General features: G+C 47.9%; 1 protein-coding gene across 1 annotated transcript; it reads left to right on the top strand.

The window, feature by feature from the left end:
- Positions 1-549: 549 nt before the first annotated feature.
- On the top strand, positions 550-23,588 carry NPHS1 (NPHS1 adhesion molecule, nephrin). Its single transcript, XM_045988917.1, has 29 exons — positions 550-717; positions 828-1,043; positions 1,127-1,249; positions 1,435-1,563; positions 2,051-2,132; positions 2,487-2,590; positions 2,779-2,906; positions 2,995-3,166; positions 3,349-3,506; positions 3,744-3,888; positions 3,997-4,121; positions 5,988-6,174; positions 6,348-6,477; positions 6,650-6,822; positions 11,178-11,318; positions 11,396-11,536; positions 12,475-12,596; positions 13,771-13,942; positions 14,038-14,194; positions 14,293-14,444; positions 15,815-15,926; positions 16,010-16,191; positions 17,710-17,766; positions 19,901-20,020; positions 20,162-20,186; positions 20,512-20,587; positions 20,741-20,834; positions 20,922-21,037; positions 23,010-23,588. Exons 1-29 carry the CDS (start codon positions 660-662, stop codon positions 23,139-23,141), a joined length of 3,729 nt encoding a protein of 1,242 aa, XP_045844873.1. The 5' UTR covers positions 550-659; the 3' UTR covers positions 23,142-23,588.
- Positions 23,589-23,823: the final 235 nt, after the last annotated feature.

Below are 23,823 nucleotides of genomic sequence, written 5' to 3'. Positions count from 1 at the left end.
CCCAGAGACCCCTGATGGCAATGAGGACATGTCTACTCTGGGAAGGTAGAGACTTGCCAAGGTCATGTGCCAGGGGAGGGAAGAGCTGGGGAGTCCTAACCCCACACTGGGTCCAGCTGTCCACCTGGGTCTGACCGGCTGCCCCTTATCCCTGGCCCCAGCCAGGCCCTTGGGGTCATGGGGACTGGGGAGGCACCGTGGAATGTTCCTGGCATGTGCTGACAGGGGATTTCATGCCCCAGCTGGGCTGGGAGGAGGCTGCTGGGCAGAGGCCTGGAGCTGGAGACTTGGGACGGCAGCTGGGGGAGGCAGGGTCTGGGTCTCTGGGCCACGGACCACATTAGCCTCCTCACTCTCCTGGCCTCTGGGAGCCTGCTGCACTCTGAGCTGCTCTCCTCCCTGAGGGGCTGTGAATGGTGAGAGGAGAGCAGGGGTGGAGGGGGCAGGGGAGAAGAAGGGTGAGACTGAAGAGGAGGAAAGGAGAGAGACAGAGAGACCGACTCACGGGAAGAGAAGAACACAGAGAAAGAGGAGACAAATGGATGAAGAGAGACAATAAGAAAAGCCAGAGACGTAGGGGAGAAGGGCCCATCGAAAGACAGAAACAGAGAGAGGAGGCAGGCAGTGGACCCTTTGGGAGCCACAGCAGAGGACCCGAGATGGCTCTGAGGATACCTGTCAGGGGTCCCCTGCTCCTCATGGGGCTGCTGACCACAGGTGAGTGGGATCCTGGCCCTGTGACTCAGCGCGAAGTGGCCCTCCTTTTCCATTCATGTTCTCCAGACTGACCCCTCTTCCCTCTCCTGCTGACACCCCTGTGTCCCCAGGCCTGGCCCAGTTGCCGCTTCCTGCCTCAGCCCCGCGAGGCTTCTGGGCTCTGCCTGAAAACTTGACGGTTGTGGAGGGGGCTGCTGCTGAGCTGCGGTGTGGGGTCAGCGCCCCCGGCAGTGCGGTGCAATGGGCCAAAGATGGGCTACTCCTGGGCCCGGATCCTAGGATCCCCAGGTTCCCGAGGTATCACCTGGAAGGGGACCCTAGTAGAGGTAAGGGGTCAGGGCCTAAGACCCTGAACCACCAGCAGGGGCTGCCTAAGGTCCTAACCTGCGACCCCTGGTCTCACCCGCAGGTGAATTCCACCTGCATATTGAAGCGTGTGACCTCAGCGACGACGCAGAGTATGAGTGCCAGGTCGGCCGCTCAGAGACAGGACCTGTGCTTGTGTCTCCCAGAGTGATCCTCTCCATCCTGGGTATGGGTGAGAGACCCCCAGGAAGCATGCGTCCGGATTTCCATCCCTCTCCTACCCTGGGGCCCAGGATTCCAAGCCCCCAGTCCCAGACCCAGGGTGCACATCTGATAAGCACTGAGACTCCAAGCCCAAACCCTCATCCTTTTCTCAGTAGTGGGAGCTCACCCCACACCTTTTCTCACCAGTGCCCCCCAAGGTGCTCCAGCTGACCCCCGAGGCAGGGAGCACAGTCACATGGGTCGCTGGGCAGGAGTACGTGGTCAGCTGCGTGTCTGGGGATGCAAAGCCAGCACCCGACATCACCTTCTTACAGAGTGAGTGTGGGTGAACTGGCGGGAGCCCCTGGAATGGGGAAGGGGGTGTCCTCCTAGCGGTCCCAGAAAATAGGATATTCCTGAGCGATGGGGATGCAGGAACGGACTTGAGGAGATGTTGAGGCCAATGTGAGACCCTGGAATGGGAGGGAACCTACAGGGAGAGATCGCAGGACTGGCAGTCTGGGACTCAGGGAAGAGGCTGAGGCTCCAGACGGAGATATGGGTGTCATCATGGGTGCAGAAGCAAGAAGCAGAGTGATGGGGGTGGGTGACTCAACCCAGCCAGGTGGTGAGGGCAAGGGTGAGGCCCAGGACCTCCAGCATTCAGGGAGGCCTGAATGTGTGGAGGAACCGAGCTGGAGCTTTTCCCCTGGAACCAGGAGGGAGGGGGCACTGTGTCCACCCTGAGGATTTCCAGGCCATTCTCCCCAGAATCAGCCTTGGGGGGAACGTGGCAACCCTCTAGCCCTCTTGTTGCCTCAAGGCGGACAAACAGTTTCTGACGCCTCTGCTAATGTGAATGCGGGGTCCCAGGAGAAGCTCTTCACCACGGAGGCCACAGCCAGGTATGAAATTTGTGATGCCCTCCCCTCAGCCTGCGGAGTTTCTCCGTGAGAACTCCAAACATGGAGACTGAGTCAGGCATGAATATCTGGGACCTAATTTTTCGCAACGACCCTCCAAAACTAGTTCCAGAGTATCAAGTACAAGGATTTTGGCCAGGAGTGGGCCTCTGGAATCCCAATTTTCACTGCTGACCACCCCCCCCAAGATCTCTTCCATGGAATTCTAGATCCTAGAGGAAATCAGCAGAGAGACTTAGACCAGGTGTGGGAACCTGGGGTCCCCCACCTCTGCTCCCTGAGTCCCCAAATTTCAGACGATGACTCTGACTCTAGAACCCCAACTTCTCACCCCAGGGTGACACCCCAGAGCTCAGATAATGGGCAGCTACTGGTCTGTGAGGCGTCCAGCCCAGCATTGGACACCCCTATCCGGGTCTCAGTCACCATGAATGTTCTGTGTAAGTGGGGAACTGAGTCAACTGTGGGCACAGAGGATGGGAAGCAGGAATTAGGGAGTCCTGGGGGAGTGCAGGGATTATGGAAGGCTCAGGTTATCAAGGAGAAACATGGGGTTTCAGGGGCAAATTGTGGGGTCTGGAAAGAATGGATGGGCTCCCAATCCCACTGAGTGATTGCTGCTTCCCAGTCCCCCCAGGACCCCCTGTCATTGAATGGCCAGGCCTGGACGAGGGGCACGTGCGGGCAGGACAGAGCTTGGAGCTACTGTGTGTGGCCCGAGGGGGAAATCCACCAGCCACACTGCAGTGGCTGAAGGTGAGGGCAGAGGTGGGCCTGGGGATGGGAGGGGCAGCGGGGTGGTGGGGGGAGGAGCTGTCCCTGAGCAGCACGGCTCTCTCTCCAGAATGGCCAGCCCATGTCCACAGCGTGGGGCACAGAGCATGCTGAGGCGGTGGCCCGTAGCATGCTGGTGATGACCGTGCGACCGGAAGACCACGGAGCGAGGCTCAGCTGTGAGGCCCAAAACAGCGTATCTGCGGGGATCCAGGAACGCGGGGTCACGCTGCAGGTCACCTGTGAGTCCTGATCCCAGCTGCCCATCTGTCACTCCGTGCCCCAGAGAACCATCTGTTTGTGCCCCAAATCATGCCTATCTGATGCCAAAGACCTTGTCATCTGTCCCCAGTCCCCTGTCGGGGCCGGTCTGTGAGGCATCCAGCCAAGTTTCACGTCTCTTCTCTGCCCGTCGTCCCTGCAGTCCCCCCCAGTGCCATTACCATCTTGGGATCCGCATCCCAGTCTGAGAACAAGAACGTTTCGCTCTCCTGCGTCACCAAGTCCAGTCGCCCACGGGTCCTGTTGCGATGGTGGCTGGGCTGGCGGCAGCTGGTGCCCACGGAAGAGATGGTCATGGATGTGAGGCAGTGGCCAGACTCCTGGGTCTGAGGGAGGAGGGAGCCGAGGGCACGACTCCTGGATCTGGGAGAGGATGGGCCTGGCAGCCTGGGTGACTGGGTCTGGCCTCCAGGGTCTCACAGAGGAGGGGGTGGAGATGCTTTCTGTGTCCTTGCTAGGGTCTGGGGTGAGCCCAGACCTAGGGTACCGGGGATGGGAGTACTGTTGTTGCCAAGTCTGAAGCTCGCTCCTTGGCAGGGCCTGCATGGCGGCCACATCTCCATGTCCAACCTCACGTTCCTGGTGCGGCGAGAGGACAATGGTTTGACTCTCACGTGTGAGGCCTTTAGCGAGGCCTTCACCAAAGAGACCTTCAAGAAGTCACTCACCCTGAATGTGAAATGTGAGCCTCCACCCTTGCCCCTGGGGGTGCCCCATTCCTTAGAGACCCTCCCCCCAACCCTCAGGCCCAACCCAGAGAGAAAAGCCACTCTTCCTGCTTTCCTCACAGATCCTGCCCAGAAGTTGTGGATAGAGGGCCCCCCAGAGGGACAACGCCTCCGGGCTGGGACTCGAGTGAGGCTGGTGTGTTTGGCCATTGGAGGCAACCCAGAACCCTCTCTTACCTGGCTCAAGGTTTGTGCCAAACAAGGGTTTATGGAGGTGGCCAGAAAGGGCTGCGGGGTGGGGGTGGAGAAGACAGAGCCCTTTTATCTCCTCCAGAGTCTTGGGAAATGTTGGAAAAATGTGAATTTCTTGAAAAATACTGAAGAATTTGAGTTTTGGTAGGGAATTGGAAAAGACACAAATGTCATGAGGATGAAACGGAATCCTAGGAAAATTCTGGGAATTCTGGGAAAACAGTGAGAATTCTAGGAAAAAGGAAGGTATTCTAGATGAGGATAGGGAATTCTGGAGAAAAGGCAATTAATTTTATCAAAAGTAAAGGAAATTCTGGTTAAATCTTAGGGATTCAGATGAAATGGCTGGAATTTTAGGGAAAGACTAAGTATTCCAGGTCCCAGGACAATCATGGGCAAAGGCTAGAAATTTGGGGGAGAGACTAGTTATTCCACGGAACATTCGAAAATTTATCAATATAAAATTGCGTTCATGGGATTTGGAGGTAAGAAAGTGAAATTCCATTAAAATTAAAAGAAATTCAGGACACCTGGGTGGCTTAGTCGGTTAAGCATCTGCCTTTGGCTCAGGTCATGATCTCAAGGTCCTGGGATTGAGTCAGGATCCCTGATCAGCAAGGAGCCTGCTTCTCCCTCTGCCTGCCACCCCCACTGCTTGTATTCTCGAGCTCTCTTTCTCTCTCTCCCTCTCTCTCTCTCTTGCTCGCTCTCTGGTAAATACATAAATAAATAAAATCTTAAAAACAAAAAACAAAAAACCTTGGGGCTCCTGGGTGGCTCAGTGGGTTAAAGCCTCTGCCTTCAGCTTAGGTCATGATCTCAGGGTCCCAGGATCAAGCCCCGCATCGCATCGGGCTCTCTGCTCAGCAGGGAGCCTGTTTCCTTCCCTCCTACTCCCTCTGTTTACTTGTGATCTCTGTCTGTCAAATGAATAAATAAAATCTTAAAAAAAAAAACCTTGACTAGAATAAAATAAAATAAAATAAATTCTGACCGAATTCTGAGAAAATCCTGGGAACTTAGGGGGCTAGTGAAAATTCCAGGGGAAAGACTAGGAATTATAGAAATGAAATTTAATTGGATGGAGTTCGGGGAAAATGCCAAGAATTTGGTCAATACAAAGGATTCTAGTAAAAGACTAGTGTAAGGGGCACCTGGGTGGCTCAGTGGGTTAGTTAAAGCCTCTGCCTTCCGCTCAGGTCATGATCCCAGGGTCCTGGGATTGAGCCCCGCATCTGGCTCTCTGCTCAGTAGGGAACCTGCTTCCCTTTCTCTCTGCCTGCCTCTCTGCCTACTTGTGATCTCTGTCTGTCAAATAAATAAATAAAATCTTAAAAAAAAAAAAAGACTAGTGTAATAAGGGAATAGTGGGGAAAGATTCAGAAATCTGTGAAAGACTATGAAATTAAGGGAACAGTCGAAGGAAATTTGGGGAGAAAGTGGGAATTTTAAGAAAAAGAACTAAGGATAGGAAAAGATGAAGAAATTCTGGGAAAGGCTTGGGGATTCCATGGGACTTTCCTGGCGTGTGGTTGTTTGCTTAGTTGGAATGGATTTTGAGGAGTGGAGGGGAAGGTCGGCAGGGGGCACCAACCATTGCTGGCCTCCAGAGAGCCGAGAAGGCGGGGCCCAGGGGTGGGGCGTGGGACTGGAGGTGGGTTCCCACCGCAAAACTTCAGGGCTCTGATGACCCAGGATAGGCTCTGGGGACCCTGGTGGGAGGTGCTCTATTCTAGTCCCCATTCCTCTACCTTAGCTGGGTGCCAGGGGAAGGAGGCCCCTTTTCCTCATCACACGAATGGGGCTGTTTCTGGGGGGAATGGCAGGCCTACGCGGTCCCCCAGTCAGTGTTTGTCCTCAGGACTCCCGGACGGTGACCGAACCGCGGCCGCCCCAGGAGCCGCGGCGGGTGCAGCTGGGAAGTCTGGAGAAGTCAGGGAGCACGTTCTCCCGAGAGCTTGTACTGATCACGGGTCCATCGGACAACCAGGCGAAGTTCACATGCAAGGCGGGTCAACTCAGCGCATCCACGCAGCTTGTGGTGCAGTGTGAGGGCGCTCTCAGCCAGGGTCTGGGGGAGGGCTTGGTCGCGGCAGGGAACTAAGCCAGAGCCAGACTCGGGGACAGTGGATACCGAGAGCCAGGACGCTGCTGCAGAGCCTGGGATCTAGGCAAGGCGGATGCAGGCTCTGAGTCTTGCTCTTCTGGCCCGTTCTTGAAGTTCCTCCCACAAACGTGACGATCTTGGCCAACGCCACAGCTCTGCGCCCAGGGGATGCATTAAACTTGACTTGCATCAGTGTTAGCAGCAATCCTCCCGTCAACTTATCGTGGGACAAGGAAGGGGAGAGGTGAGAGCACCAGTGGCCCCTCCTCTGTCTGGTTCTGGTCACGCCCCTCCACGTTCGTGCCCTCCTCCCCACCCCTGGCTGGTGTCCTGTCCTGTACCTAGTACTCCTCTGGCTCTGATTCCATCTCTGCGCTAGCCCTGACCTTACCCTACCACCCCTGCTCCGGCCACAGGCTGGAGAGCGTGGCCACAGCACCCCGTAGTGCCCCATTCAAAGGCTCTGCAGCAGCTAGGAGTGTCCTTCTGAGAATGTCATCCCAAGACCACGGCCACCGAGTAACTTGCCAAGCCCACAGCCCTGAACTACGGGAAACCATGAGTGCCTTCTACCGCCTCAACGTGTTGTGTATGTAGAACCCCTCTTGATTCCCTCCCGACCTTATACTACTTGGGTCTTCACCTTGACACAGTCCTTTATCTCCATTCTAAAGCCTGAAACTTTCCTGATCCTTATCATGGGCCCTGGTCTACACCAATTCCTATCCTGCTCAACCTCTATTTTGCTTTGTCTTCTATTCTAACCCCTGCTGTGAACCCTCCTGAACTTCTCTCCAACTTTTTTTTTTTTTTTTGGCATTTAAAAAAAATAACGTGTAATGTATTATTTGCCCCAGGGGTACAGGTCTGTGGATCATCAGGCTTACACATTTCACAGCACTCACTATAGCACATACCTTCCCCAGTGTCCATAACCCAGCCACCCTATCCCTACCTCTCCACACCCCCAGCAACCCTCAGTTTGTTTCATGAGGTTAAGTCTTATGGTTTGTCTCCCTCCCGAGCTCATCTTGTTTCATTTTTTCCCCTCCCTACCCCTCATGACCCTCCTTCCTGCCTCTCAAATTCCTCATATCAGTGAGATCATAGGATAATTGTCTTTTTCTGATTGATTTATTTCACTTAACATAATATCCTCTAGTTCCATCCACATCGTTGCAAATGGCAAGATTTTGTTCCTTTTGATGGCTGCATAGTATTCCATTGTATGTATATTACCGCATCTTCTTTATCCATTCATCTGTTGGTGGACATCTAAGTTCTTTCCATAGTTTGGCTATTGTGGACATTGCTGCTATAAACATTCAGGTGCATGTACCCCTTCGGATCACTACATTTGTATCTTTAGGGTAAATACCCAGTAGGGTGATTGCTGGGTCATAGGATAGCTCTAGTTTTAACTTTTTTGAGGAATCTCCATACTGTTTTCCAGAGTGGCTGCACGAGCTTGCATTCCCACCAAGTCTAGAAGGGTTCCCCTTTTTCTGCATCCTTGCCAAGATCTGTCATTTCCTGACTTTTTTTTTTTAAGATTTTATTATTTATTTATTTGACAGAGAGAGATCACAAGTAGGCAGAGAGGCAGGCAGAGAGAAAGAGAGGGAAGCAGGCTCCCTGCTGAGCAGAGAGCCTGATGCGGGACTCGATCCCATGACCCTGAGATCATGACCTGAGCCAAAGGCAGCGGCTTAACCCACTGAGCCATCCAGGTGTCTCCATTTCCTGACTTGTTAATATTAGCCATTCTGACCGGTGTGAGGTGGTAACTTATTGTGGTTTTGATTTGTATTTCCTTGATGCCGAGTGATGTTGAGCAATTTTTCTTGTGTCTGTTGGCCTTTTGGATGTCTTCTTTGCCAAAATTCATGTTCATGTCTTCTACTGTTCATGTCTTCTGCCCATTTCTTGATTGGATTATTTGTTCTTTGGGTGTTGAGTTTGATAAGTTCTTTATAGATTTTGGATACTAGCCCCTTTTCTGATATGTCATTTGTGAATATCTTCTCCCATTCTTTCAGTTGTCCTTTGGTTTTGTTGACTGTTTCCTTTGCTGTGCAAAAGCTTTTTATCTTGATGAAGTCTCAATAGTTCATTTTTGTCCTCGTTTCCCTTGCCTTTGGTGATGTTTCTAGGAAGAAGTTGCTGAGGCTGAGGTTGAAGAGGTTTCTACCTGTGTTCTCCTCAAGGATTTTGATGGATTCCTATCTCACATTGAGGACTTTCATCTATTTGGAGTCTATTTTTGTGTGTGCAGTATAAGGAAATGGTCCAGTTTTATTCTCTGCATGTGGCTGTCCAATATTCCCAGCACCATTCATTGAAGCGACTTTTTTTCCATTGGACATTCTTTCCTGCTTTGTTGAGGATTAGTTGACCATAGAGTTGAGGGTCCCTTTCTGGGCTCTCTATTCTGTTCCATTGATCTATGTGTCTGTTTTTTTGCTAGTACCATACTGTCTTGATGATGACAGCTTTGTAATAGAACTTGAAGTCTGGAATTGTGATGCTACCACCTTTGGTTTTCTTTTTCAACATTCCTATGGCTATTTGGGAGCTTTTCTGGTTCCACATAAATTTTAGGATTATTTGTTTCATTTCTTTGAAAAAAATTGATGGTATTTTGATAGGGATTCATTAAATGTGTAGATTGCTTTAGGTAACGTAGACATTTTCACAATATTTGTTCTTCCAATCCATGAGCATGGAATGTTTTTCCATTTCTTTGTGTCTTCCTCAATTTCTTCCATGAGTACTTTATAGTTTTCTGAGTACAGATTCTTTGCCTCTTTGATTAGGTTTATACTTAGGTATTTTATGGTTTTGGGTGCAATTGTAAATGGGATGGACTGCTTAATTTCTCTTTCTTCTGTGTTGCTGTTGGTGTATAGAAATGCAACTGATTTCCGTGCATTGATTTCATATCCTGACACTTTACTGAAATCCTATATGAGTTCTAGTAGTTTTGGAGTGGAGTCTTTGGGTTTTCCACATAAAGTATCATATCATCTGCAAAAAGTGAGAGTTTGACTTCTTCTTTGCCAACTCAGTTGCCTTTTATTTCTTTTTGTTGTCTGATTGCTGAGGCTAGGACTTCTAGTACTATATTGAATAGCAGTGGTGATAGTGGACATCCCTGCCATATTCCTGACCTTAGGGGAAAAACTCTCAGTTTTTCTCCATTGAGAATCATATTTGTTGTGGGTTTTTCATAGATGGCTTTGATGATATTGTGATATGTACCTTCTATGCCTACACTGTGAAGAGTTTTGATCAAGAATTTTGTTAAACACTTTTTCAGCATCTATTGAGAGTATCATATGGTTATTGTTCTTTCTTTTATTGATGTATTGTATCACATTGATTGATTTGCAGATGTTGAACCAACCTTGCAGCCCAGGAATAAATCCCACTTGGTCGTGGTGAATAATCCTTTTAATGTTCTATTAGATCCCATTGGCTATATTTTGGTGAGAATTTTTGCATCCATGTTCATCAAGGATATTGGTCTGTAATTCTCATTTATGATGGGGTCTTTGTCTGGTTTTGGGATTAAGGTAATGCTGGCCTCATAAAATGAGTTTGGAAGTTTTCCTTCCATTTCTATTTTTTGGAACAGTTTCAGAAGAATAGGTACTAATTCTTCTTTAACTGTTTGGTAGAGGGGCGCCTGGGTGGCTCAGTGGGTTAAAGCCTCTGCCTTCAGCTCAGGTCATGATCCCAGGGTCCTGGGATCGAGCCCCGCCTTGGGCTTTCTGCTCGGCGGGGAGCCTGCTTCCTCCTCTCCCTCTGCCTGCTTCTCTGCCTACTTGTGATCTCTGTCAAATAAATAAATAAAATCTAAAAAAAAAAATCAATGTTTGATAGAATTCCTCTGGGAAGCCATCTGGCCCTGGGATCTTGCTTTTTGGGAGATTTTTGATGACTGCTTCAATCTTCTTACTGGTTATGGGTCTGTTCAGGTTTTCTATTTCTTCCTGGTTCAGTTTTGGTAGCATATAGGTCTCTAGGAATGCATCCATTTCTTCCAGATTGTCAAATTTGCTGGTGTATAGTAATATGTTTATAATATGTTCTTATAATTGTTTGTATTTCTTTGGTGTTAGTTGTGATCTCTCCTCTTTCATTCATGATTTTATTAATTTGGGTCCTTTCTCTTTTCTTTTTGATAAGTCTGGCCAGGGCTTTATCAATCTCATTAATTCTTTCAGAGAACCAGCTCTTAGTTTCATTGATTTGTTCTACTTTTCTTTTGGTTTCTATTCCATTGATTTCTGCTCTGATCCTTATTACTTCTCATCTCCTGATGGGTTTAGGTTTTCTTTGCTGTTCTTTCTCCAGCTCCTTTAGGGGTAGGGTTAGGTTGTGTATTTGAGAACTTTCTTGTTTATTTCTTTTCTTTTCTTTTTTTTTAAAGATTTTATTTATTCCAATTTTATGCTCTGCCGCTCCACCACTTGCCAGGACCTGGCCCTCCCCCGCCCCCACCCCAGGTCTATCTTCCTGTATATAATTTTGGATTCGCTTCTCCGCATGTCCTACCTTCTGGAAAGCGGTTGGTTTTCTGTTCCTAGAATTGCTGCTCTTCCTCTCTTCTATCTCCTGTTGAGTTTGTAGGTGTTCAGAATGGTTTGATAACTATGTAGCTGAACTCCTGAGGTCTGATATTTCGGTCTCCTGCTCCTTAGCCATCTTGCTCTGGAGGCGTTCTCTCCATCTTTTAACCTGACTGCAGCCTTTACTTTCTTCCTAAGCTAGATCCTAACCTCTATCCTGAACCTAATAGCTGAGCTCAGCTCTGAGTACCTTGTTCACAATCTTCAATCTAGTCATGACTCCAACTTTAACCCTTATACCTGATCTCAAATCCATCCCAGGCCCCAACCTTGACAACAATCTTGACTCCCGGTGGCGCCCTTCCCACAGACCCTCCAGAGTTCCTGGGAGAGCAAGTGTTTGTGGTGACCGCGGTGGAGCAGGGCGAGGCACTGCTGCCGGTGTCTGTGTCTGCCAACCCTGCCCCTGAGACCTTCAACTGGACCTTCCGGGGCTACCGCCTCAGCCCAGGTGCGTGGAGAGGCCACAGAAAGGGGTGCAGGTCTCCCACACGGGAGAGTCAGGCTCCTCACACTGACCTCCCCCAGCTGGCGGCCCGCGGCATCGCATCCTGTCTGGTGGAGCCCTGCAACTATGGAATGTGACCCGCGCTGACGACGGCCTCTATCAGCTGCATTGCCAGAACTCGGAAGGCACCGCTGAAACTCTAGTGCGGCTGGATGTACACTGTGAGGCTCCATCATCACCCTAGGAAACTAGGGAGTTCTGGGAACCCCGCCCCCCTGCTAACCACACCCACTCAGGGACTCTTGCCCAATGTGGAATCTCGTCTTGTGGAAGCTCTGCCTACCTAGGGATGTCCACTCATCCTAAAGCCTCTCAATTTGAGAGCCTCCACTGTAATGGAGTCATTTCCACTTTGGGAACCCTGCCTACTAGAGAGACCCTATGTGGAATCTGCTCAGACGGGGGCCACCTACATGGGACTCAGTCTCATCAGGAAGCCCTGGGGTGCCTGGGCGGGTCAGTCAGCCAGGCATCTGACTTTTGATTTCAGCTCAGATCATGATCTCAGGGTCCTGAGATTGAGCCCTGGCTCCTCTGTGCTCAAGGTGGAGCCTGCTTAAGACTTCAGATTCTCTCTCCCTCTCCCTCTGCACACATGAGCTCTGTGTATGCAGGAACTCTCTCCCTCTCTCTCTCAAAAAAAGGGGGGGCACCTGGGTGGCTCAGGGGGTTAAGCCTCTGCCTTCAGCTCAGGTCATGATCTCAGGGTCCTGGGATCCAGCCCCACATCAGGCTCTCTGTTCAGCGGGGAGCCTACTTACCCCTCTCTCTCTCTCTGCCTGCCCCTCTGCCTACTTGTGATCTCTGTCAAATAAATAAATAAAATCTTTAAAAAAAAAAAAGGAAGGAAGCCAAACCCACTGTGGAAGATCCAGGAAGTCCACCAGACCTCCTCTTGTCACCACAGAGGTGCAGTACGGTAGAGGGTGGGGGAATGCCTCACTAACCCTGAGAGCTTTACTCCAAGTGCTCTTCATAAAGGGCAGACTGCATACCTGTGACTTTTCTGAGCATCTCTAAGACACCTCTCCCACCTGGGGGCTTCTCCCACCATCATCTGTATGGCATAAGTGCCTTCCCCAACCCCTTGCCTCTCCAGATGCTCCCACTATCCGAGCTCTCCAGGACCCAACTGAGGTGAATATTGGGGGTTCTGTGGACATAGTCTGCACCGTTGATGCCAATCCCATCCTTCCAGAGATGTTCAGCTGGGAGAGGCTGGTAAGGATCTGACCTTTGGTCAATGGAGGTGGAGGCTGGTGGATGTGGTTTCTTGACTGTGAGCTCCTTGGGGGGAAGGATCACAACTGTATGATCCTATATAATGATATATTTGTTGGGACATCCTCTGAAGACTAACCGTTGAATGGCAGATGGATGGGTACATGAGTGGGTAGGTAAACAAATGCATGGGTGGGCAGGTGGATGGATAGGTAGGTAGATGGTGTATAAATGGAGGGAAGAACATATGGACAAACAGACAAGTGAATGGATAAATGATGAATAGATGAGTGACTAAATAGTTGAATGAGAGAAATGAATATATAAATTGACTAGATTAGAGGGTACATGGATAGATAAATACACCATTAGTAGGGCACCTGGATGGCTCAGTGGGTTGAGCCTCTGCCTTTGGCTCGGGTCATGATCTCAGGGTCTTGGGATCGAGCCCTGCATTGGGCTCTCTGCTCAGTGAGGAGCCTGCTTCCCCCTCTCTCTCTGCCTGCCTCTCTGCCTACTTGTGATCTCTCTCTCTGTCAAATAAATAAATAAAATCTTTTAAAAAATACACCATCAGTGGAAAGATGTCTGTGGAAGTATGATGGATGGATGGATGGATGGATGGATGGATGGATGGATAGGCAGTTGGATGGATGGATGCATGGGTCAATGGAGAGATGAATAAACAGTAGTAGTTAGATGAACTGATGAACATTTGCATGTACTTATGGGTATGTGCATGTATGAGTAAATAGAAGGGGTTAATGGGTAGAGAGATGGAAGGGTGGATAGGTGGAGGGCAGAAGGAAGATAAATGAATGGGTGAATGCACAAAAGGATGAAGGAGAAGTAGATGAATAGATAGATAAATGAATAAATCGATGCAGAGATGGATGGTTAAATAGATGGTGGATGGGTAGATAGATCATTCTGAGCATGAATGATTGGGTAAATGAATGGGTGAATAGTTTTCTCGATTGGTGGATGAATGAATGGGCCCATGAATGAATGATCAGATGCGTGGATAGATGGATATGGATAGATGGGGGAATGTTTTCTTTGCTAGATCTGTGGAGGACGATTGTGTCTGGGAGAATAAGGATGGACCCAGTTTGGGGGAGAATGAGGCTGGGGCCAGACTTGGGGGGGCATCTCCTGTATCTTGTGCCTCAAGGGAGAAGAGGAGGAGGACCAGAGCCTGGATGACATGGAGAAAATGTCAAAAGGAGCCACAGGGCGTCTTCGAATTCACCATGCCAAACTGGCCCAGGCTGGTGCTTACCAGTGCATTGTGGACAATGGAGTGGCCCCTCCAGCCCGAGGACTGGTCCGACTTGTTGTTAGATGTGAGTAACACCCAAACTCTGATTTTAAGGCCTCCACTAAGCTCACATCTCTCATATCCTTCCACATACCTCATTTGGCCAACAACCCCTTCTAGTTCCCCCCCAGGTGGAGCACCCCACTCCCCTAACTAAGGTGGCTGCAGCTGGAGACAGCACCAGTTCTGCCACCCTCCACTGTCGTGCCCGAGGTGTCCCCAACATCATCTTCACTTGGACCAAAAATGGAGTCCCTCTGGATCTCCAGGATCCCAGGTGAGTCAAGGCCTAGCCAGGGAGCACACTAGTCCTAACTTTGGTCCCCCAACCCCAGTTACCTTTCCTGAATCTCTGCCCCACTTCCCCCCACCCAGGTACACAGAGCACACATACCACCAGGGTGGCGTCCACAGCAGTCTCCTGACCATTGCCAATGTGTCTGCAGCCCAGGACTATGCCCTCTTCACTTGCACAGCCACCAACACCCTTGGCTCAGATCGCACCAACATTCAACTCGTCAGCATCAGTATGGTGGGAGTGGGCTGTGAGGGTGTCGGGCAGATGCTCCCTGGGTCAATCTGCAAGTCTCTGGTTGGTCCAGAAAGGCAGTGTTCCCCAAACCTGAGAAGTGTTTATGAACGGAGATGGAGTTTCAGCCTGCCTTGAAAATACTAGTGGAGACTGGATCTTTCAGGGAACCCCACAACAAGGAAAAGAAGTGGGGGGAATTATTGGCCCAAGTAATCAAAAAGTAGGTTGTCAGGAGTTGCTGGATTTAGGTTCAGCTATCATCAAGAACTATCTGACTCTTAGGTCTGCTTTTCTGTGTTGGCTTTATTCTAAGGATTTTCATAGAGGCTGTTAGACTTCCCAGGGGAAATGAAATTTTTTTCTCTTCCTAACAGTGGAATGAAATTATTAGACTTAAGATTTATTGGCTCTACTCAGGTCCCATCCCACCCCTGAATCAACCCTGTGGTCAGGGAAGGCGACAGCCTGGTTGGCTTGGCTCAGTCATGTATCTCTCCTACAAGGAGTGGGGTCATTTCCATCAGAAGTACCTGGCCTGAGAATGTGGACAAGTGGTTTTCCAAAGGATACTCTGGGTTCTGCAACCAGAAGAAACAAGGAATGAATGTGACATAGGCACCAAAAAATCCACACAAGGAATATATGTCATATACAGCCAGTGCTGATATTTGTCAAGTCTATTTGCAAATTTGCCTACATGCTAAAGTTTATTTGTAACCCCCAAATTGATACTCATGCTGCTTTCTTGGTCATTCGGGAATATGTACAGAGCAGATAAAAAAAATTGAGTCACGCAATGAACGCATTTTCGGTTGGGTTAGAACGGGTGACACTCTGCTTTCTTGTTCCAGCTTTTACACTATAAGGAAATGTCCTCTTTGTAGCCTATTTAGTCCCACATTTTTTTGCATTTTTGTGCTTTTTGTTAGTGATTTTGCTATTTAAAGTGGGCCTTAGCCATAGTGCTGATGTGCTGTCTGGAGTTCCTAAGGATAGGGAAAAAACACTTCTGTTGGATAAGCTTCATTCAAACACGAATTATAACACTGTTTGGCAGTGAGTTCAATGTTAATGAATCAGTAAGATACATTAAATAAGGTGTCTTAGACAGAAACACAAAAAAACAAGGTCATGTATTGATTGGTTGATGAAAATGTTGTGACAGGAGGTTCACAGGAACCTAACTGCATTTCCCCCAGAAGTAATGATTTGATGTTCTGTAATTCAGTGTTAATAGCAACTTTGTAGAACATAACCACCACTAATTCAAAGAATTGGCTATATATTTAAAATCATTCTTAGAAAAACCTGGAAGGAATCTCCTTTTGTAGCCTCTGACTGCTCCCCTCGTCCTTTTCCTCAAAGGCCGCCCAGATCCCCCAACAGGATTAAAGGTTGTGAGCATGACCCCGTATTCAGTGGGGTTGGAATGGAAACCTGGCTTTGATGGGGGTTTGCCACAGAGGTTCCAGATCAGGTGGGTCCCCATCAGAGCGGGAAGAGATGGCAGCCAGCAGGGCTGGGGCACCTCCCCGAATGACTACTCTCCTTTTCATGCAGATATGAGGCACTGGAGACTTCAGGGTTCCTCTACGTGGATGTCCTACCACCAGAGGCCACCACCTTCACCCTGACTGGACTGCAGCCCTCTACACGATACAGAGTCTGGCTGCTGGCCAGCAATGCCCTAGGGGACAGCGGAGTAACTGACAAGGGGTCCCAGATCACTATCACAACCCCAGGTGGGAAGGGACAATCTTGAGCAGGTTGCAGAGCTCCTCAGGGGACTTATGAGGTAATACAGGGATGTAGATACTATTCCCTTTTTACAGATGAAGGCACTGAAGACCAAAAAGGCTAAGCAAAGTGCTGAGGCTCACACAGCTAGAAGGAGGTAGAGATGAGACTGCAACTCAGGCGGATGAACTCCAGGAACCAGTTTTTAGCCACTAAACGATTCTGTCTGAACGTGGTTAATGACGAAGGGAAATTAGAAAAACATTTGTATTCAGTGGAAGGAAAACATGGAAATTATGGGGTGCAGCTAAAGCAGTGTGAGCAGAACATTTATAAAATTAAGTGCTCGTTTAGATTTTTAAAAAGGTTTCAGACTGATGCTTAATTTCCATCTTAAGAAATTTAAAGAAGAAGAGCAAATTAAACGCAAAGTAAACAGAAGGGAGGAAATAATAAAGAACAAAAATCAATGAACTAGAAAACAGAAAAACCATAGAGAAAAATCAATGAGAACAAAAGCTGTTGCTTTGAAAATGTCAAATAACCTTTATAAAGCAAATCAAGGGGAAAAAGAGAGAAGACACAACTATGCCCGTATCAGGAACGACAGAGGGCATTACTACTAACCCTACAGGCATTAAGGGGAAGTTAGGGAATATTACGGGCAACTTGATGCCAATAAATTCAGCAACTTTGATGAAAGGGACAAATTCCTTCATATGACTAATGAGAACGTTTGAGTGGCTCATCACACAGAGACTGGTTTAGGTAAGCCGGGATTCATGTCCCAGCCCTGTCGCTTCCTAGTCGTGAGACCCTGGGCAAGTTACTTAACATTTTCGAGCCTCGGTGTCTAAAAATAAGGTATCTCAGATATCTGTACCTGTTACTGAAAGTAAGGTCTCTCTCAGTCAGTTGTGAGGATTAAATAAATTAATCTATCTACAGTGCTTAGAATGGGGACCTGTATAAAATAAGTGTATATAAACACTGATTTAGAAAAATGCCCTCTGCTCAACTTCTGTTTACTTTGCCCCATTAAAGCTCCCTCTTTCTGTCTTTCCCTTCCTGACAGAGCAGCCTTCTTCCTAATGGAAGTAAGGAACTTCTCCCATTCCTCCTCTTTCTTTCCTCCATTACCGTCTTCCCTCTAAGTACTAAAGCATAAAGCACGCTCATTTGCTTGCTCTAGAACTAATACCTCAATTAAGACATTCTGAGGGCCCAGTGTCTTTTTTGGTCAACCCTCCAACATTGATAATTTGGGTTAAAATGATCTTCCATACCATAAAGCACTCATCAACAACAATCATCATCTTCATCATCGTTATTATTATTGGCATTAGGATGGCTATTAATAGTATTGCCATTATTCAGCAATTTGCAGGTCTCTGAAGTATTCCTAAGAAGCCAGAAATCAGTACCTCAAAATGGGTTGAAAAGCTTAATAGGAAACTCTGAAATATTTAAGGCTTACCCAGATTCTTGGTGTTAATTCACAATCACTATATCCACCCCCGCAGGTCTAGACAAGCCTTCTGGAGAGCCTGACTACCAGCTGCCGACAGAGCAGCCTGAAGGTAAGTTTTCAATCCCTTGAATATCCCTCTCTCTGTATGTGGCCACAGCTGCTTAAGACTTAGCTCTGTCCCTTATACACATCCTAAGTTCTTTCTCTTTCTGGATGTGACACAGTTTCTCTCTGCCTAATTCAGTTTAATTCTGAAAGAATTAGCTGATTCTATGCCCTGTGTAGAGCTGTATCAGTTGACTTAAAGAGAGAGAGAGAGAGATTAATTTATTTATATTACAGAGAGAGAGAGCAAGCAGGGAGAGGGAAAATCAGAGAATCTTAAGCAGATTCCCCACTAAGCATGGAACCAGAGGTGGGGGCCCGAGGCAGAACCCCACACAGGGCTGAGACAGGCCTGGACATGGGCACTCATGGAGCCCCAAGCGGTACTCGATCTCACGACCCTGAGATCGTGAGCTGAAACCAAGAGTCAGATGCTTAACTGACTGCACCACCCAGGTGCTCCTGTATCATTTGGCTTTTGATGCAAAATAAAACACTTATCATAACAACCATAGTTTCTCTTGAAACTTATCATAACAACCGTAGTTTCTCTTGATTCTATGAGTGGCTGAACAGTTCTGGTCTGGGATAGAGGTAGCAGGAGGCTCGGCTAGGACCAGTTGATCTAGGATGGCCTCCTCCTCACATATCTAACAATCTGGTTCTTGGTTGGGACAATGGAAATATTTGGGTCACATATCTCTCCGTGACTTGTTCACATGAGGTGGTCACAGGAATCCCAAGAGCAGCAGGACTGGGCAAACACTTTCGAGCTCCTGATTCTGTCACATTTGATATTGTCTTACGGGCTGAAACAAGTGACATGTCTCAACTCAGACTCAGTGTGGAAGGGGACTACTCAAGAGTGTAGTTACATGGGCCCCCTCGGTGGCTCAAAGCCTCTGCCTTTGGCTCAGGTCGTGATCCTGGGGTCCTGGGATCAAGCCCCACGTTGGGCTCTCTGCTCGCCAGGGAGCCTGCTTCCCATCTCTCTCTCTGCCTGCCTCTCTGCCTACTTGTGATCTCTGTCTGTCAAATAAGTAAATAAAAATCTTTAAAAAAAAGAGTGTAGTTACAGGGAAAGAATTACAACCATTTTGCTAACAATCCCCCTTCAAAGCCTGAGAAGAAGGTTCCAAGTGACAGAAATTCAGCTTTTGTGCACAATAAAAAGAATTGCTTGGCTTGTGAGGTTGAAAACTCCAATAGGTGCTCATGATTTTCACGAAGGACCTATTTCTCACTCTCTCTCAACTTTACCTTCATCGCCAATGGCTTCCTTCTCAGATTCTTTCATCAAGAGGGCAAAGAAGTACCTACGCCGCTCCACATACCTCCAACTTTGTTCCACTTCTCAGCAGCCAGCAAAGAAGTGTCCTAAATGTTCTGGCAAAAATCTATGTTGGGCCAAATGCTGGATGGGTCTGAACTGATCACTGTGGAAAGAGGAATGGGTGCTCTTAGTAGCCAGTGAGGTCCACGTGTCCTCCATGGAGATCTGTGGGAATATACAGCTCAAGAGTGAGGAAGGGGTTATTTCTTCAAAGGAAAATGAGTGCTGTTAGTGGAAGATGGGGAGATGGATGCTGAGCAGATGTCTGCTGAGAAGGATTTAGTCTTGTCCTTAGGGATATGGCAGAGGACTCCAATATTACCTTGAATGGAAGTTTGTGCAAAGGGGAAGTCATTTGAGAAGAAAATCAGGTGAGAATACAGGGCATTTAAGGACAGACATTTGACTCTTCCAAGGTTTAGGGGTGTGGCTTTGGCTCAGTGATTCTGGAAACAACTCCACTGGTTAGTTTGTGTGGCTGAGGGGTCCAATACCAGGGTCTATGGGTTGATGAGCAAGGCTGAACACATGGGAAGAGGTCTTGAATGCCCAGCTGGAGCTCCCATCTCAGTCTACACACAGGGCTCACTCAAAGGTAGGAACCACTGTTAGTGGTTTGACTTTTGAAAGAAGCCACCTGCCCTGAGGTGGCAAGAAGGAGTGGACCTGGAAATCTCTGCCCATGTCCTTCCTTGATCTATGAAGAAGGGCTTTGCTTAGTCAGAATTGGGCTTTCTCAGAGAATGCTGCCTGGGGCCTAGAGCCAATTGTTTTGCATTCACTGAGAGATACATTCTTCCCCCAGGACCCTCAGGACTGCCCCTGATGCCTGTGCTGTTTGCTGTTGGGGGTCTTTTGCTGCTTTCTAACATCTCCTGTGTTGGGGGATTCCTCTGGCAGCGGAGACTGAGGCGTCTTGCTGAAGGTGAGGAGAGACCATTCTTCCCCCACAGGGATATTGGCCCAACGGTGACAGAGAGACCTGGGGCTGCTCCGTATTAGTCTCCCAGGGCGTGTTTGGCCAGAGGAGGGGTGTCTCTGATCCCTTTCCCCCTACTTTCCTCAGGCATCTCAGAGAAGACAGAGGCAGGGTAAGTAGGAATATTTTTCCATAAGAAAGGCTCTGAGGGGGACGCCTGGTGGCTCAGTGGGTTAAAGCCTCTGCCTTCGGCTCAGGTCATGATCCCAGGGTTCTGGGATCGAGCCCCGCATCGGGCTCTCTGCTCTGTGGACAGCCTGCTTCCTCCTCTCTCTCTCTCTCTGCCTTCCTCTCTGCCTACTTGTGATCTCTGTCTGTCAAATAAATAAACAAAATCTTAAAAAAAAAAAAAAAAGAAAGGCTCTGAGAAAGGAGGTTTGGGGATGAGAGGTGTCAGAGTCAACACCCAGCTGCCCTCCATATCTCTGTCCTGGAAGGTCGGAGGAGGACCGAGTCAAGAATGAATATGAGGACAGCCAGTGGACTGGAGACAGGGACACTCGAAGCTCCACGGTGAGTGGGGATATTCTCAAAAGTTCTGCTGACAGGGAACTGCAGACTAACATTCTGTTATTAACTTCAGGGTAAACATTGGATTATGGAGCCAGAGGATAGAAAAGATTTTACCTGGTTTTTTTTTGGGGGGGGGGGACGGGCTGTTGACAGGTTAGCACAATGGATGTAGAACCATATTACCACTCCATGAAGAACTTCAGCCCCCAGCTACCACCAACACTGGAGGAGGTGTCTTATCCCCGAGGTGAGTCATGACCATATCAGAGCTTCCTCTGCTCATATATACCCCTGACATCTGGACAGGTACCCTGATCATCCCTTCCAACTCCAGGTTTCACACATCTTGAAGAGGAAGATATGGCTTTTCCTGGACACCTGTATGATGAGGTCGAAAGACTGTATGCCCCAACTGGAGCCTGGGGACCCCTCTACGATGAAGTACCAATGGTGAGGTGATTTGTAGCAGCAGAAGTCTTTCCTGGCTAGTGGCAGAAACCCACCTCCTACTGTTCGTATTAGTTAAGGGTAAGCTAGATGCCATAACACAAAGGCCTGGCTACAATCCTATTTCCTTCTCACATAGCAGGTGAGTGACCCTGTTGCACAATGTTATTCCAGAGCTCAAGTTCTTTCCACTGCGTTCCTCTGCCACCCTCTAGTGCATTGTTCAAGTTTGCATAGATAGGCTAGTTCACTGTGGGTTTCAACTGGTGGGAGAGGGAAAAAGAGAGTGTGATGAAGGTACAACCCTGGCTTATGGCCCAGGCCCAGACATGGTACACTCTACTCCTTCCCTGATGAAAACACAGTCAAATGGTCACCTAACTGTAAAGGAGACTAAGAAATATAGTCCAGCTTGGCAGCTGTATGCCTCACCAAACTTCTATTACCATGGAAGAAGGAAGCTATGCATTTTGCTGGATAATTAGCCTTCTCCACTACACTGGTTAAGCAGACAGATATAGAGAAATACGTCTTTAGCCCACTCAATTGAAAAGTCAAGGAACAAAATAGACTCAAGGCTGTACCCAGGTGGACCCAGAGTTTCCTCCCTAGAGATGTCCTTAGAAAATGCAGGTTTGTATCCTGTTAGACTGGTAACCTTCAGAGCAAGAGAGTGTCTCTTTTCCAATAGCTCTAAAGTTCCAGAGCTCACACTCTATTAGTCTAGCTTTGGTCACATATTTATTGCTGGACGACTGAGGCAGGGGAAAGACTATGCTAATCAGACTGTCCAGCCATGGCATCAGAGAGTAGGGGCCATCCACTGGACTGAGTAAGAGAGGAACAGAAAGTCCGAGGGAAGTGAGGATGGTGACTGGGCAAGGCAAGAACAATGGACCCTTTGTCTATCAACTACCACCACCTACTGTAAGGGGGGTGGCACAGAACGCTTGACTTTCTGTGTGGCCTTGGCTGATGCTTTGGGACCTCTGGGCCAAGGATTTCCCTCTGTAGCTCTGTCCCAGATGGGGCACTGTTCTCACAAGCGTGGAAAAAAATGTGCATTACAATGCTGTCCGTGGTGCTGAACCACACGTGCCCTCTGAAGCAGAGAGATGCAGTCTGCACACTTTCTCTGTAAAGGTCCAGAGAGTAAATCCTTTGGGCATCGCAGGACATGCTGTCCTCTTTGAAACTACTCAGCTCAGCTGCTGTCATGTAAAAGCAGCCACAGACAATACATAAATGAAAAAGTGTGGCTAAGTTCCAAGAAAACTTTATTTTTAGACACTGAAATTTAAACTTCATATAATTTTCATGTGTCATAAATATTCTTCATTTGATATTTTGCCATCAGTTAAAATATGAAAAACCATTCTTAGCCCCAGGCGGTATGAAAACAAGCAGCAGGCTGTATTTGGCCCAAGGGCAAATCAGCTCTAAAGTTTGCTGAGGTAAAACAACTCTTTCCTCCCAATCCTAGGACAAAGCACATCTCCAGTAAGGACCACTCTACATTGTCTTTATTGCCTTTTATTTTGATGCAAATTTTGACATTTATAGGATGAACAGAATCCTGACTCACATTCCACTCCAATTCCCTAAATCATGCATTTTTAAAAGTTTCATATTTCTGACATTTAAATTATTTTTCTGACAGAAATCATGAGATATCTTAGACTTTCTTAAAAATAACTAGTTAGTGAGGTTAGGAGATGGAGAAAAGATGGAGATATTGATAAACCAAGATCAACCAACGGTCAGTATTCTTGAGGTTAGGTGATGGGCACAGGAGGTTCATGATGGAGGCTCACTATAATCGCTCTCCTCTTTGTATTTGTTGGATCCCCCCATAATTAGAAACTAAAGCTTTTTTTTTCTGGGAAGTTGAGTAGGAGTGTGTATCCCTCGCAGAGCTGTAATGATGACCCATAGGGCATCTTTCTATGGTTCCAACTCCACCTTTGTTTGCCAGGGCCCCTGCGACCCCTGCTGGCTTGGGGAGACATATGAGGACTCAAGAGGAATCTATGATCGGGTGGCAGGAGACTTGGACCCTATGGAACGTGATTCTCTCCCCTTTGAGCTGAGGGGACATCTGGTGTGAGAGCCTTCTCAGCATCCCTTTCCTACACCTGCAGGACACAATATTCCAATGGTCCTTTTTACTCCAAGCTCCACAAGACACAAAGGGACGGGACTATTTTCAGGAGAGGTGTGTATAAGTGACAGCAGATGATTCAAGCTGGTGTCAACAGGCTCGTATAAATAAGCCAGCTCTGGGAACTGACTTTAGAAACTAAACTTCTCCAATGGGAAACAAGTGAATTATAAAAGACATCTCAATAATGAAAAGCTATTCCAGGGTCTTTATACTTTTTAATAGTCCAATTTTCAGAACTTGGAAAAGATATATTAAAAATAGTTCATTTTGAGTTACACTACACCTGAGATAGCTAATAGTAAGTGGAATTTGTGAGCCATTGTTATATCTTGCTTGTCTTGTTATTTTCCACAGGTATCTAAAATATGATGTATAAACTATGACACACATGTAAACATAAATAGACTCTACAGAAAAAGACAATAAACAAGCTAGACACAAAAGAATGTGTATTGTATGATTTCATTTTATAGAAATTCTAAAGCAGGCAAAGCTAATTTAAGGTGACAGAGAAGATCAGTGGTTGCCTGGGGCCATGAGAAGGGAATTGACTGCAAAAGGGCACAACAGAACTTTTGAGGGGTGAAGGAAATGTTCTACATCATGATTATGGTTGTGGTTTCAT

The sequence above is a fragment of the Meles meles genome, chromosome 19 (assembly GCF_922984935.1).
Source record: "Meles meles chromosome 19, mMelMel3.1 paternal haplotype, whole genome shotgun sequence".
Taxonomy (NCBI): Eukaryota; Metazoa; Chordata; class Mammalia; order Carnivora; family Mustelidae; genus Meles; species Meles meles.
This window is presented reverse-complemented; position numbering and strand designations above follow the sequence as displayed.